The sequence below is a fragment of the Otolemur garnettii genome, unplaced genomic scaffold, assembly GCF_000181295.1.
Source record: "Otolemur garnettii isolate 467f Iridium unplaced genomic scaffold, OtoGar3 scaffold00029, whole genome shotgun sequence".
NCBI lineage: Eukaryota > Metazoa > Chordata > Mammalia > Primates > Galagidae > Otolemur > Otolemur garnettii.
The window spans coordinates 13958183-13973629 of NW_003852424.1; the positions used below are offsets into that span (position 1 = coordinate 13958183).

The 15447-nt window shown below is 58.4% G+C and overlaps 2 protein-coding genes across 4 annotated transcripts in view; both read left to right on the plus strand.

The window, feature by feature from the left end:
* ATP5F1D (ATP synthase F1 subunit delta) overlaps positions 1 to 1392 on the plus strand; it is a 3230-nt gene extending 1838 nt beyond the window's left edge. The window contains exons 3-4 of the mRNA XM_003788691.3: positions 652 to 740; positions 885 to 1392. Coding sequence (XP_003788739.1) covers positions 652 to 740; positions 885 to 1007 — 212 coding nt within the window. The 3' untranslated portion in view covers positions 1008 to 1392. The remainder of the gene's footprint in view (positions 1 to 651; positions 741 to 884) is intronic.
* A 3012-nt stretch (positions 1393 to 4404) lies between these two features.
* On the plus strand, positions 4405 to 15060 carry MIDN (midnolin). Of its 3 annotated transcripts, none has more exons than XM_012804516.2 (9): positions 4405 to 4465; positions 5703 to 6350; positions 7390 to 7477; positions 7680 to 7742; positions 9812 to 9940; positions 10028 to 10339; positions 10544 to 10703; positions 11314 to 11574; positions 12987 to 15060. In XM_012804516.2, the coding sequence occupies exons 2-9, from the start codon at positions 6118 to 6120 to the stop codon at positions 13262 to 13264; spliced, it is 1524 nt and encodes a 507-aa protein (XP_012659970.1). In that variant the 5' UTR covers positions 4405 to 4465; positions 5703 to 6117; the 3' UTR covers positions 13265 to 15060. The 3 variants fall into 3 exon arrangements, with proteins under 3 accessions (XP_012659970.1, XP_012659971.1, XP_003788740.1); XM_012804517.2 differs by having other exon boundaries at positions 10547 to 10703; XM_003788692.3 differs by lacking the exon at positions 9812 to 9940.
* The last annotated feature ends 387 nt before the right edge of the window (positions 15061 to 15447 follow it).

Sequence of the window (15447 nt, forward strand, 5' to 3'; positions counted from 1 at the left end):
TCCCAGCTATTTGGGAGGCTGAGGCAAGAGAATCGCTTAAGCCCAAGAGTTTGAGGTTGCTGTAAGCTGTGATGCCATGGCACTCTACCCAGGGCCATATAGTGAGATTTTGTCTAAAAAAAAGAAAAAATCCAAAAGGCAAACCTAAAAATAAAGTATGCAGGAGAGGGACAGTGAATTTTGGTAAAAAAGGGGCAGAAACTGATTTTAAGAAAGCTTTTCTCGGGTGGTACCTGTGACTCAAGGAGTAGGGCGCTGGCCCCATATGCTGGAGGTGGCAGGTTCAAACCCACCCCCAGCCAAAAACTGCAAAAAAAAAAAAAAAGAGGAGCTTTTCTCCAGTGCCAGTTGTCAGTAGTGGTGGAGGTAGATTTGAGCCTCTGATCCTAGCTCAGCTTCGGGGCTGATAGGTTGAATGGGGAGTGCTTTCCCCCAGTAGAGGCCTCTCGTGGTCCCCTTGTCCCATGTATGTCCTTGGGCCTCCTCCTGCCTTTCATCTTCTCTTGGGGTGTCTTGTTCTTTTTCTACAGACATCTCCCCCTGTTTGGGTCCTAGGATCAGTCCTTTGGGGATCACCCTTGGTCATGACTGGTAGTATGTACAGGATGTAGACTTGATTGTGTGTGAGGTCTCATGCTTTCCCTCCCACAGTGAGCAGTGGCTCTGTCACAGTGAATGCCGACTCCTCAGTGCAGTTATTGGCTGAAGAGGCAGTGACACTGGACATGCTGGACCTAGGGGTGAGTGTTGGAGGGGAAATTGAGGCTCAGAGCAGGTGAGAACTGTCTAAGAGTTCTCTGGCTACTGGGGAGGGAGCCCAGAGGAAAGGCAGATCCTGGGCTGGGGTCTCTGCTCTGTCCTCACCCCTCACCCACTCCCAACAGGCAGCCAAGGCGAACTTGGAGAAGGCGCAGACGGAGTTGTCAGGGGCAGCAGACGAAGCCACAAGGGCAGAGATCCTGATTCGCATTGAGGCCAACGAGGCCCTGGTGAAGGCCCTGGAGTAGGCAGGTGGTGCGTGCCCCTTGTCACCAGGGAGACCAAGGCTTGAGCTGAGAGGGGATATCTGAGGCAGGGGTCCCAAGCTGTCTAGCAGGAGCCAGCAAACCCCAGTCTTCTTAGGGAAGCCATGGAGTCCACTAGGGGGCAGCACTACTCAGCATTCTGCCTGGGGCCCGCAGGGCCTGTCTTTTTGTGCTGGAGAATCTGGGGGAAACAACCCCTCACCAGCTTTGCCAGGTCTGGGAACTGAGGGTATGTCACCTCCGACCCTGATGGTCTGCACATCACCCCTACGGAGTCTGCCACTAGAATCTCTGCTCCAAGCCACCTCCACAGATGGCCTGCCCTTAGCTTTTGCCCCCAATTAAAGACCAGCAATCCTGACTTGTATACAGTGCTTTGTCATTCCTGCTTGGGGTAGTGAGACCCTCTTGGGCCTCTCCCCAGGTTCTCTGTTTCCATTATGAAACAGGGACTAAGTGCCTTGGCCCAAGAGGTCCTCTGGGATAGGAGGGTTCTTGAAAGTGACAAGTGATATATGGGGCAGCTCTAGAGGAATGCAGCCAGGAGGGCAGTGGACAGAGTACTAATCTCCCCAAGAGGTACCTGTGTGGCTTCCTGGTCTCCAGTTGTGCTGTGACCAGGCAGCAGTGTCAAGCTCTCTGTAACCCTGGCCCCTCCCCACCAGCCCTGGGAAAAGGCAGGCCACCCTCCCTATGCACGCCTAGCCTGTGGGTGGCCTCACCTGGCCAGGTGCCTAATCCCCTGTGGTGTGGGCACCTCTGTGGGCACACAGGTCTTGGGGTGGGGCCAGATGGGCAGAGAAGTCCTGCAAGGGGGTGGTTCCCTGCCATTGCCCCACCTTCTTTCAGAAACGCTGGAGGTAGCTCTGGCACCAGCCCTGAGTGGTGAGGGTAATGTCAAGGGGCTGTGGGGGCAGGGTTCTCTTTGACCCCCTCCTTTACCCCCCCCCCCCACTTTCCTTCAGGGCTGTCAAGGTGGGTTAGGGTGGGGATATCTGGGATGTGAGTATGTGAAGAGTCATTCTATGCCTGCTTTTGTCACTGGGGCCAGGACATTGACAGGGAGTCCAGCTGGAGTCTGTCAGTACAGATAGGCAGCTAATGCTTGTGTCATGGTCCCATGTGAGTGACACCCTATGTTTGTACATGGGTCATGGATGTGAGATCTGAGTGTGTGCAGGAGCCTCCAGGCATGTTCCCAGTTGGAGAGGAGGGCAGCAGATCAGGTGACTGTCAGGCCTCCTATCAGAGCCCTTCCCCTTGGTTCTCAGGGACAAGTAAGTGGCCAGCCTCCTACTTCTCCAGGTACCCAGCCCAGGGAAGGCTGTACCAGCCATAGAGTAACTGTGCAATTTCCCTCCCTGAACCCTATCCCCTGGCTCTGAGCCCAGTCCTCCAGTTCCTGGCTAGGCTCTGAAGCCCTATAAATAAGACCCAGGGCACAGCTGGTGCTTGGCAGAATCCCAGCAGAAGAAGCCCAGCACTGAGTGCCTGTCCCTGGCTTGGGCCAGCACACCTCACACTGGAGATCCGTTCCCACCCTCTGGGGAAGTGTGAGTCCTGATGTCATCTTGCAGGAACAGCCAGTGCTTACCAGGGGCATCCTGGGGTAGGGGCTCATGAGCCAAGAGGTCACAACACTTTCCTGAAGGCAGGCCCTGTACTTACTGGAACAGGACAGACCACAGAGGTTTGTTCCTAGGCTGGGAAGGTCTGCTCAGTGTCTCTTGGTTCCTGCTCACACCTGGGAACAGACCACTCGACCATGTGGATGTTCCATGTAAGGAAAAACTCATGTCTCAGCATGTTTATTAATTCTGACTGGCCCAGGGTATCTTGTACCCAAAGGCCCACAGTCACACACAGGGTAACCTCCCCTCGCCCCAGTGTCCATCATGTCCCGACTACCTCAATTATCCTACTGTGAACTGGCCTGAGGTTATGGTTCCAGGATGCAGAGCCCTGCCCACTCCAACGGTAACTCTCAGACTAATGCGACCTGCCCAGAGGAGAGGAGGGCCAGATGGGCACAACATAGTCAAGGAGGCCCTCTGCCCTACCCAGGGTGCTCTCAAACACCGAAGGCCCTTGGTCCCAAAGCCTACAGCTTCCTCCAAAAGCAGAACAAAACCAGCCCAGCAGGTCCCTCCTGGGGCCCCTCATCATTACCCCACAACCTACAAATGGTCTTTGCCCTCCACCTGAAGTTTCTCACTTGAGCTCCCAGAGCTGAGTATGCAAGCTGTTTCCATTTTCTGGAGAACCATCCTCTATGACAAACTCATTCATCCATCAAACCCCACCTCCTGTGACCCTCTTTTGAGTCTTTTAGCCTCTCCCTGCTAGGTTGAGAGTGCCTCAGTGCACCTGTCTCAAGGTGGGGGCAAGAGGTTGCAGGGACCCTTGGATGGGAGCAGGATGGAGACCTGGAAAGGAGCACTGCCTTGGGAGGGGTGCCTCAGGGTGAGAGTGGGGTTGGAGGTGGTCAGACCAGACAAAGGAAGAAACCAGGTAAGTTTCTTACCTGGACAGGAGATGCTGGGGTAGAGCCTGGAGTCCTCCTCTGGGCAGAGACAGCAGGTGGACAGAGGGCCTCATCCCCACCCTGGGAAGCCATCCACCCAGTGTGACCCACTGGGAGAGGTACCCTGTTCATCATTGGCCTGGTGGCCTCAGTTTCTTCATCTATACAGCAGGTGATTATGACCACTCCAAAGGCTGGATACTAGCATATGTGCATTCATTAATAGAGCAATTGTCCTAGAGTGAGCCCTGTGTAGGTCTCTCATTCTACTCTCCAGCTCTGGAGAAACTGAGGCTCAGGCCAATTACTTCCTGCTGACACAGCGTACCCAACTGGTAACTGGCAGGGCACAAGCCGGGTCTGGCACTGCCAAATCGCTCCATAAACGCCCTCTGAGGTCACAGTTTAAAGGATGCAGGTGGTCAGGCTGCCGGGTAGCTGGCTTGGGCACCCCCACTCCACGGAGGTGACTCTGGCCTGTTTTCCTGGCCGGTGGCCACTGACTCAGGCCCCCCTTCCTGTCCCCCCACACGGTAACCCCGAGCCTGGGGCATCGGGAAAGGGGGTGGGGCAGGGCGCGGGTGGCCGGTTTTGGATGCATCCCAGTACAAGGAGACTCAAGCTCAGTGGCATTCAAGGGGCTCTCCTATTTAATGGGCGAAGCTTGGGGGCCCGGTTGCCTATGCCCTATTTAGCCCCCGGGTCCTGACCGGCAGGCAGGGGCGGGGGCCAGCTGCGTCACCGCCCGCCCAGCCCCCCCCCGCCCCCTGCCCGCCCAAACTCCACCCCGAGGGAAGGCGCCGCGGATAAAGGCTCAGGGGCCGCCTGCTCGGCCCCAGACTGACTCGGCCACTACGCACTGGTATTTGGAAGGGGTACTTTCAGGACTGTTGGGACGTAGGACTGGCTGCGCCCGGTGAGTGGAGAGTGGGACCCTCCTGTCTGAGAAAGGTACCCCCACTTTCCTTTGTTCTTGGGGCAGGCAGGGATCCGGCTGCCTCAGACCCTGGGAGGCCCACCAAGGAAGGGCGTAGGGTGGGAGGGGCTCTGTGTAGCCAGCACCGCCCTGGCCAGACCTCAGCCCGCGCCCCGCCCCCACGGGGCACTCCCCCTTCCTCACGAGTGACCTTGAACTAGTTGCCAGTCCAGCCTTAGTTTCCCAGGCCAGGCGGTCGCAGTCCCAGTCTCCGGACACAGAGTCTTCTGTCCATTTTGTGGTTCCCGCCTGCCAGTAGTCTCGTCGCCCTCCTTCCCTGTCCCCTGCCCCGGGCATTGCGGCGCCCCCTCCCTCGGTACTCCGACAGCGCTCCCGGGTGGGGCCGGCAGAGGGCGCGCCGACGCTGCTGACTCACCGCAGCCCCCGGCGGTGCGCGCGGGCGCAGCCCGGGACGCCGCGTCACGGCTCGGGCGGGCGCGTCTCGGGAAACTGGCCCTGCCCGGGGAATGAGGGGCGGGGACTGGAACTCGAGGTGGCATAAGACTGAGAGGGGCCCTCCCGGCACCATTCGTCCCTGCCACATCATCACCCAGCCTTCGGCCACACGCCCACCAACCGGGAGACCCGGCACGCTAAACCATCTCCGTGAGCCACCGGGCCTAGGACCCCGGCCATGAGGCTCGGGATTCACGCTCCCTTTTTTCCCTGGCCGCTGCTTCAGGGACAGACGAACGCGATGGAGAGCCCCCTCCACTTCCTGCTCCTCCCGACGCTGAAAACAATGGCCTGCGGCTCCTCCCCACACCAAGCCCACTCCCCTGGGGCTACGCGGAGGAGACGCTCGGTCCTCAAACCGGTGTCCCGCGCCCCTACGGGCCCACCCGCCCTTTGTTTGGGGCTCCCGGCCCTTATGAATGGCTTGCGGCGGGGGCGGGGGCGCGGGGGCGGGCACGGAGCGGCGCCAGCCCCGCCTCCGCCTCGCTCCCCTTGGTCGCCCAGGCGCCGGGGCGGGACGAAAGGGTGGGCCTTGCTGCCACGTGGGGCCGCGCCGCGGCAATTTCCATTGGCCAGGAAGCGCGGCCGACTGGGCGTTCAGGGTGCGCCGATTGGTCGGTTCTAGGCCGGCGGAGTAAGTAGTGAATGGGAGGGGGCGGCGGCCCCGCCCCTTGGAACGTTGATACATTATAACTTTTTTTCTTGTTACTTTCACCCCCAGATCCTCAGCGGCGGCGGAGACGGCTGTGACTGTTGCTAAGGGAGGGGACGCGCGAGGAAGCGCTACCCCAGCCGCAGACAACACCAAACGGGACCCACCGAAGGGCGCCCCCTCCCTGGGACCCTCCTCCGCCCGGCGACTCCGTCTCGCCAGCTGCCCTTTAAAGGAGCCGCGAGTGCCGTCCCCACCTCCGGAAGGTGCCCCAAAGAGCTGACGCGACCCCGGAGCGCCACTCGAATTTTTGATTTTTGGTTCGCTTTCTACTACTGGGACGTTCTCGAAGAGGACAGGTGCTGCCTCCTGGCCCCAAGTGCATCGCGGACCCCTGCTCGGGGGACCTCCTGGCCCCTGCCCCGGAGGCTTGGTGGGGATTGGTGCCGCACCGCGAATTCCAGGTCCCTCTCGCGCGCGGGGGATGGAGCCGCAGCCCGGCGGCGCCCGGAGCTGCCGGCGCGGGGCCCCCAGCAGCGCCTGCGAGCTGGACCCAGCGGCCGAGGCGGCACCCATGAGCCTGGCCATCCACAGCACGACCGGCACCCGCTACGACTTGTCGGTGCCACCCGATGAAACGGTGGAGGGGCTGCGCAGGCGCCTGTCGCAACGCCTCAAAGTGCCCAAAGAGCGTCTAGCCCTGCTTCACAAAGACACGTAGGTACCGCGCGCTGCCCCCGGCCCTCGCGGCCCCCGGGCGGGAACAAAGAACGCGCGGCGTAGGGTAGGCAGAGGGTAGCCAGACGGGGGGCGGGGGCGCGTCGCGCGCTCTCGGGCGCCCTCTTCTCGGCCTTGCCTGCCTCGGGCCCCCTCCCCCGCTCAGGGGGTCGCCTCACAAAGGCGGCTGCGAGGGCGTCCCGGGCCGGATTTAAGCGTTCCCCTTTGAGGTTAAGCAGGAATTCCAGGGCTGCGCGGGGTTCCGGCTGCGGGAGTGGGGGCATTAATCGCCCCCTTTCTGCCTGCGTCCTTGCCGCTTCCGCATCTGCTCGGCGGTCCCCTGCGTCTGGCTTTCTCCCCCCCTTGCGTCTTTCTCCCCCCCTTTGTTCTCATCGTCGCTCCAGGCAGCCTCCTCCTCCCCCCTAGTATTTAATTCGCCTTCGGGCCGGGGAGCCTCCCCCGCCCCGCCCGCGGGCCTCCTGGGACACGCAATGTCCATCCCCAGCGGAGGAGCCCCGGTGGGGGAGGGGCAGAAGGGGGAGGGTCTCCTTTGTCTGAGCGGCGGCGGCCAGCGCCAGGGTGGGAGGGAAGGAGGAGGGGTAGCCTGGCCAGCGCAGCCCCTGAAGGCCTCTTTTCGGACATAAATAAGCCCTTCGGCAGCGTCCACAGAGAGGAGCCTAGGTTAGTATTGGGAGATTGCAGACCGGAGCTGCTTTTGTGGGGACAGAGGAGGGTGGCAAAGAGCACAGAGCACACTGGGCCCCAGAAGATGACAAAATGTCTCGTTGAGATACAAAGGAAATATCAGAGTCTGAACTTGGGGTTCTCAGGGAAGAGATGGGCTGAACCGCCAGGATAGGGGCTCCCAGAGCCAGACAGACTTCACACGATGGGGGGCCCCGATCTGGAACCCAGGAAGGGGTGGGGGTGGGAGTGACTTCTCTCTTCTCCCCTCATAAGCACAGCCCTCCCCCACGGCCTCCGCTTCCGTGTCCCTGTGTTGTCTTCAGAGTCTCATCCTCTTCCTTCCTCCCCCTAGCCGGCTCAGTTCGGGGAAGCTGCAGGAGCTCGGCGTGGGTGATGGCAGCAAACTGACCTTGGTGCCCACTGTGGAAGCGGGCTTGATGGTAAATGGCTGTGGGGTGGTGCACCCAGACTCCCAGACACAGGCAGGCAGTTCCCTCTTCCTAGCCACCCTCACACACTGTGTGGAGCTCCCTCCCCTGTAAGGGCAGCCCACTCCAGCAAGCAGGGTCCCCCCACCCTGAAGCTCTTGCCCAGGGCTGGGAACCTGCACTCAGGTTGCCTTCTCCGCCTCCCTCTTTGTAGTCTCAGGCCTCCAGGCCGGAGCAGTCTGTGATGCAAGCCCTTGAGAGTTTGACGGAGACTCAGGTAAGGACCACAGCACCAGCCCCTTCTTAATCTAAGGGGGAAGCCCCAGTTGACAGGGCATTTCTTCACCACTCTATAGAGAACCTGGGGAGTGTTTGTACACCCAGAAGGCCTGTGGGTGAGGGGAGGAGCCTCCACCTCGCCTTGGTGCCAGCCTGGCCTGGTCACTCTGCTTCCTTTCTGGCCCCTAGCACTCACCACCTGACCTTGAGGGCTTTCTCTCCCACGGTCGCTGCCATGGTGGGGGAGGGGATGAAGCTTTCACAAGCCTGCCTCTGGGGTGACCTTGGCACAGGGCTCAGACCCAAGACCTGCTTCCTTAGCCCTGTATGCCTTGCAATGGAGCACACACACACACACACACACACCCAGCCACTGTGGTTTCCCCAAAGCTAGTTTCTCCTTTTTTACATTTCTGCTTGAGGAGGGGAGCCCACATTGATGACACTCCTTCCGCCTTCATGACCCCATTGTGGAGGGTGGGGACCTCATCTCCTCCTCCTCCTCCCACTCCCCCTCCTCCTCTCTGCTGGCCTTTGTTCTCTGCCCCTAAAGGAGGAGGAGGCAGGGGTGCCCAGCCTTAGGGCCAGCAAGTCCTAGACAGGATGTTAGGAAAATATTTAGTAACCAGCCAGGAGGGAGACTGGGGCTGACCCGCACCCAGGTTCCCGGTTTTGCTGCAGCCTTTTTTTCTTTTCTTTTTTTTTTTTTTTACCTCTTTTTCTCATTTTCTTGGCAGTGGTAGGGCCTTCCTCAGATGAGGGCCCTGGCCACCTCCCAAGAGGGTGACACAGGCCTCAGCAATCCACCGGGTGCCAGGGTGGGGGAAGCAGGCTGCTGCCCGCCCTGGTGAGGGGGTGGGCCGGTTACTTGGCCAGCCACTGGAAACCTGCTCCACAGCTTTGGTGGCAGATTCTTCCCTTCCTTCTGCCCCAGGCCCTGGCCCCCTTCCTCCTTCCTGACATGTAGCATCCTGCCCTCCCCAAGCAGCAGTAGAGGAGGGGGTAGGGAGGGATCTGGGTGGTCTGTGGTGGGGTTGAGACAGCTGGGGTCCAGGGAGCCAGGTAGGGGCTGCAGGTGATTTGCTGGAACAAGTGTGAACAGAGCTCTTTACCACTGAGGGTTGACAGGGAGGCCCAGGGCGTATTTGGTTCACATCTTCCCCAAGCCTGCTTCAGGAGAAGGGGGCACTGGGTGGAGTGACTGGGCTCCCCAGGGTTGCTTCCTTGACTGGCATAGCGTCACACCCGCCCATTTGCCCTCCCCAGGGAGGAAGTTGCAGGCGGGCATTTGGTGGGGGGGGGGAGCTGCTCTCAGGAAGCTACCCTAAGACCTTCCCGCGAGGTGTATCTCTGGGGCAAGGGGGCAGTGCAGGCTGGGCCTTAGGGTAGAGGCTGCACCCTGCCCTCCTTGCTCTCCTCCCCATGGGCCCCAAGCAGAGAAGGTTACACCAGCCACTGCCAGCAGACCCAGCACTGGGAGGGAGTGCTGGGAGGCGGTCGGTTCTGAGTCATTCCAGCTTGTGTCACTTCTCAGAAACCACCCCCCATCCTGGCCCCTGGGGAGACCAAGGCGCTGGCCAGGCCCCAGAATAGGGGTTCACTGAGTGCAGGGTCAGATACACCCCTGCCTACCATGGAGGGAGGATGATTGGAGGGTTGATGTTCATCAGGGCATGCCGAGGCCTTGGGAGATTCCAGCCCTAGGGACTGACTGGTCAGGGCCCCCTTCCTGCAGCAAGCTGCCGCCCCCTTGGCCACCGCTCCACCCAGGACAGATAAATATTTATCTTGAGAAAGCAAAGGTTAGGATGGAAGAATTTGTCCAGGAATTCCGCCCACTCGATGGCCTGGTGACTTAGCTTGTGAGGGGGCTTGAGATTGGTCCCCCTCCTGTATCCACAGGCAGAGGATTTGGGGGCCTAAGAGGGTGGGGGAAAAGTGAGGTGAGGATTATTTGAGGTAACTGCCAGCTGGGCCCCTCCCCCTCTTGCCTCAGTTTCCCCTTAAAGAACCAAGTTGGCCAGGGAGGGCCAGGCCCCCTGTCTGACGTGCCTCTGTCCCCCACAGCCCTCAGCGGCGCCCGGGCCGGGCCGGGCTGGCGGAAGAGGCTTCCGGAAATACAGATTCATTTTATTTAAGCATCCGTGGCACCGACAGGGACCCCAGAGCCCAGAGAGGGGCGGCGAGAGGCCCCAGGTCACACAGCGCTGGGGGGACCGGGCCGGGCTGGGCTAGGGGCAACGCAGGCTGAAACCTGGGCTGATGGACCTACTCTCTCTACAGGTCAGTGACTTCCTGTCAGGCCGCTCACCTTTGACATTGGCACTTCGAGTGGGTGACCATATGATGTTCGTCCAGCTGCAGCTTGCCGCCCAACACGCCCCCCTGCAGCACCGCCATGTACTAGCTGCTGCAGCTGCTGCAGCCGCAGCTGCCCGAGGAGATCCCAGCATAACCACTCCTGTGTCCTCTCCCTGCCGACCGGTATCCAGTGCTGCCCGAGTTCTTCCAGTGCCCAGCAGCCCATCCCCTTCCTCCTCTTCTGTCACAGCCGGCTCCTTTCGATCCCATGCAGCCTCTCCTACCTGCCCTGAAGTGAGTTTTCAAAGGGTTATCCCCAGGGCTCCGAGCCACAAATCCATCTCTCAAATCGAAAGTTATAGTTTGACTTTGGGCTGATGGGTTAGCTCTAGACCTTGGGCTCCCCTGACTTTGGATAGATGGGTTGTCTAGAATCTGAGCTGGTGGTGTCACTCTGATCCTGGCCCCCTAACTCATGTGCTCCTTCCTCCCTGTCAGCAGATGGACTGCTCCCCCGCTGTCAGTAGCAGTATCAGCCCTGGTGCCAGCACCACCTCCTCCCCAGGGGGCAGCGCTACACCCCGATCCCGAAAACCCGGTGCTGTCATTGAGAGCTTTGTGAACCATGCCCCAGGGGTCTTCTCAGGGACCTTCTCTGGTAGGTGTTATGGCACTTACAAGTGTCCTGTGACCCTGTACACTTTAGGTCACATGTCCACCCATGGTCAATTACACCAGTGCTCTGAGGAGATCCATGATCATTTGTCTTAATGATAACTTCATCTGGCTCGGCGCTTATAGCTCAACCGGTTAAGGCGCCAGCCACGTACACCTAAGGTGGCGGGTTCGAATCCCCAGCCCGGACCCGCCAAACAACAATGATGGCTGCAACCCAAAAATAGCCGGGCGCTGTGGCGGGCGCCTGTGGTCCCAGCTACTTGGGAGGTGGAGGCAAGAGACTCGCTTGAGCCCAGGAGTTGGAGGTTGCTGTGAGCTGTAATGCCACAGCACTCTGCCCAGGGGGACAGCTTGAGGCTCTGTCTCAAAAAAAAAAAAAAAATGATAACTTCATCTTTCTCATAGGAATCTCCTATGCACATGTATGACCCTAAACAAGGGCATGTGTCCCACTCAGTGGTCCACCTATATGCATGAGGCCACATGCACATCTGAGGCTACATGCCCACCATGCTCCTTAAGCTCATATGTAGACCCTTGTCTGTGTGTTTCTGCACACACTGGGTGCTCACAGCCTTCTCTGCTCACAGGCACGCTGCACCCCAACTGCCAGGACAGCAGTGGGCGGCCACGGCGCGACATTGGCACTATCCTACAGATCCTCAATGACCTCCTGAGCGCCACGAGGCACTACCAAGGCATGCCCCCCTCACTGACTCAGCTTCGCTGTCATGCCCAATGTGCAACAGCCCCTGACCTCGCATCTAAAACTACCTCCTGTGAGAAGCTGGCAGCACCCCAGTCCTCCATGCTACAGGGCCAGAGCCAGATCCGCATGTGCAAGCCCCAGGGTGAGTGGCCGACCTCAGGGTCCCACTGTCCCCACCCATCCATCCTCTGGCTTCTCAAGGGCTCTCTGTGTGAGCTGCTGGGCAAGGGAGCAGCTGACCCCCCTGGAGGCTGGGGGGGAGCAGCAGCTGTCTCTGCCCCTGCTCTGCTGTAGCCAGAGAGAAGGAGGCATGTGTGTCAGGGCACAAAGTGTCCTTGTGCATTCCCAAGGGGCCCCTGAGCCTCACTTCCTCCTGGTACCTCCTTCCCTACCCCCACCACCATCTACAGATGGCATTTGGAGGCTCTATGAATGGCCAGCTCATGCTTGGCCAGTTGGGGTAGGAGCCACAGCCCTCCCTCCACCCCTAGCATTTAGGGGGCTGGAGAAAGCAAGGAAGCTCCCTCCCCAAACATCCGGGTTTCTCCCCATCCAGTTTCCTGGGACAGTGGTCACTGCCATCAAAAGGTTTACAGCCTAATTCATAAAAGAGGGAAACTGGGCTGTGCCTGTAGCTCAGTGGGTAGGATGCTGGCTCCATATACCAAGGGTGTCAGGTTTGAACCTGGCTCCGGCCAGCTAAAACAGCAATGACAACTGCAACAAAAAAAAGCCGGGCATTGTGGCCAGCACCTGTAGTCCCAGCTACTCAGGAGGCTGAGGCAAGAGAATCACGTAAGCCTAAGAGTTGGCGATTGCTGTGAGCTGTGACGCCACGGCCCTCTACTGAGGGTGACAAAGTAAAACTGTCTCAAAAAAAAAAAGAGGGAAACCAAGGCATAAGCCTACATGTCCTCCTCAAGTCACATAAGCAGGCATGCAGGTTCAAATTCCAGTTTATTGCTGGGCGCGGTGGCTCTTGCCTGTAATCCTAGCACTCTGGGAGGCTGAGGTGGGTGGATTGCCTCTGCTCAGGAGTTTGAGACCAGCCTGAGCCAGAGTGAGGCCCCCATCTCTAAAACAAAATAGACAGGCATTGTGGGCACCTGTTGTCCTAGCTACCAGGAGGCTAAGGTAAAAGAATTGCTTTGAGCCCAAGAGTTTGAGCTTACTGTGAGCTATGATACTATGGGACTCTACCAAGGGCAACAAAGTGAGACTTTGTCTTTGTCTCAAGGAAAAACAAACAAACAAAAATCTAGTTTATTCATTCCATGCCTGTTTTGGAAGTGCCTTCCTTGAGAGAGGCCAGCCCTGACCTTGCTCACAGTCAAGCAGCATAAACCATTAATAAGGGAGATAAGGAAGTAGCTGTCTGAGAGCATGAGCTGCTCACCCAAGGTGGCAGTGGATGCCCTTACCTGTCTCCCTTGCTGGCACAATTATCCAGGAGAGCAGGAATTTGCCTGACCACAGGCATTGGCTGAGGGTCCTCTGTTTGAGGAAGGCTGTTCTCAGGCCTCTCCAAGTTATAGTACTCTACCTCCTTTGTAGGGGACCGGCTCCGGCAGACAGAAAACCGCGCTACACGATGCAAGGTGGAACGTCTGCAGCTCCTGCTGCAGCAGAAACGGCTCCGCAGAAAGGCCCGGCGTGATGCCCGGGGCCCCTACCACTGGCCATCAAGCCGAAAGGCTGGCCGAAGCGAAAGTAGCAGCAGTGGGGGTGGCAACAGCCCTAGTGAGGCTGCTGGCCTGGGCCTGGACTTCGAGGACTCCGTTTGGAAGCCAGAAGTCAACCCTGACATCAAGTCTGAGTTCGTGGTGGCCTAGAATCAGTCACCTTTGCCCCTTAAACCCCAGCCCAGGGCAGTGGGGACGCCAAGAACTCCACCGGGAACATAGCTCAACTCTGGAGAGCAAGCGACCACTTTCCCCACCCCTCCCCCAGCCAGAAGCCTTTCCTTGTTATTTTTTGTGTTTTTTTTTTCTTACCATGGTTCTCTCAACTCTCATGGACTTGGCTTCCTACCTCCTTCTTCTCCCACACTCCCCTCCTCCCCTTCTTTCACCCGGGCTCCTTGGGCTCCCCCTGGCCTGTGTGCCAGGTCCTCCCGCCCACCTTCCCCAGCTCCAAATATGTAGCAGTCTTTCCAGATGGTTGAGAGCAGGAGTCTGAGGAGACCGCCCCCACCCCCTTCCGCTCTGCCTTCCTCCCCTCAACACCCAATTCAGGTTTTAAGTCAAAAATGTAGATGCCTCATGAAGCACTTTACAGACCAGGGAGGGGGCCCCAGAGAGGAGGACCCCATCCCAACCCCTCACCTTACCCCTCCCCCACACACACACACTCCCTGCAGACTTCTGGCCCCCACCCTACACCAGCTGTGTCCCCCATAGTTGACTAGGGGACCGTTTTCCATTTCTAATCTGTTTTCTGGGTCTCTTCATTTTCCTTTTTTTTTCCTTTAAAAAGGAAAGTAAAGTTGTTTTAGCAGAGAGGGTGGCTGGTCAGGGGGGGCTGCCTTGGGTTTACTGTGAGGGGAACAGCCCTCACTGCACCCAGCCCTCAGGGCCACCAAGCTGCTGCCACCACCACCGTGCTATTTCCTTCTGCCCCCACCCCTGGTTTTTCCTTACCTCCTGCCTGAGCTTGGGGTATTTATAGACTATTAATTTTCTGACTGAGCCAATAGTGGTTGGGAATCTCTTGAAAACCTGGGAGATAATGGCCAAGGCTGGGGAGGCTACCCCTGCCCTCCTTCCTGCTCCAACCTGAGGGATCATGGACTGTCTGGGGCATCCTCTGCAGTCAGATGGGCCAGGAGGTGTTGAGCTGTGAATCCCCTGGGTAGGAGCAACGCTGTGTAGCATTAATTCCCGGGGGGGGGGGGGGGAGGCACTGCTGGTCTAATTTGGACTCTTCCCCACTCAGTGCCCATGCTCTGGCAGGGGAGGGGTTCTGTGGCCCCAACAGAAGGACAACAACCTGCCAGGGCCATTTCAATGGGGGTAGAGTTCGGATTTTTTTTCCCCATTCACTTTTTATTTTTTAAAGATTATGGAGATGTTTAAGCCCTGCCCCACCTACCTGTCAGTCTTGTTCTGGCCCTGCCTGTCCCCCCCTTGTAGGTGAACCCCAGGTCCTCATGCCCCCATTATGTGTTTAAAGTTAATGGTTTCTGATGTGAACATCATGTGTTATAATTGTAGCTCTGTAAAATTTTTTTGTGGGGGGGGTGGGTAGGGAGGGATCCCAGAGGGTAGAGGTCAAGAGGATTTGGGTTTTTTGTTTTTCAAAAAAAAAAGAAAAAGAAAAATAGGAAAAAAAGAAAAGGGGTGGGCTTGTTTTTTGAAGAACTGTCTTGGATACCTATTTAAATGTGTGTTCTGTTTTTTAATGATTTTTAAATTACGTCTGTGCCTCCACGGTTGGGGGTGGAGGTCCCAGGCAGAACCAGCCGGTTGTCCTCAGCTCGGTCAGGGCCCTCCAAGAAAGCATTACTCACTTTCGGGGTCGGACTGTGGGGTCCCACCACCTCGCGTGAGCTTCCTGTAATGAAATCGAAAAAGAAAAAAGAACCTATACAAGCACCGTGATTTCAAGTAATAAACAGAAAATGAAACAAGCGGGTGTTCCGCCTCTCACCTGGGGGGGGGGAGGCTCTCCCCACACTTGGTCATTGTAGAGCGTGAGCGTGGGATGGAATGAAGGTCAAGGAGGTGCCCATGTCCGGGGACCAGGACCTAGACCCTGGGCAGTTCCCACGCCCTCTTCCCAGCTTGTGGGGTGGGCAGGAAGCTGCCAAGGCGGGAGAAAGAGGAGCCCAGCCACTTCCTGGTACCCGAGGCCGGAAGTCCCTCAGGGCTTGCCGGGTGCTGTGTGTTCGGCAGTCATCACCCCGCCTGTTCCTGGCCCTGTGAAGTGGGCTGTGGGTCGAGGACCTGGGACTGCGGGAGATCAGACCACCCGCTCAGCGGCTGGGAGGCGGCTCCAACCTTGCCAGACTCACCCG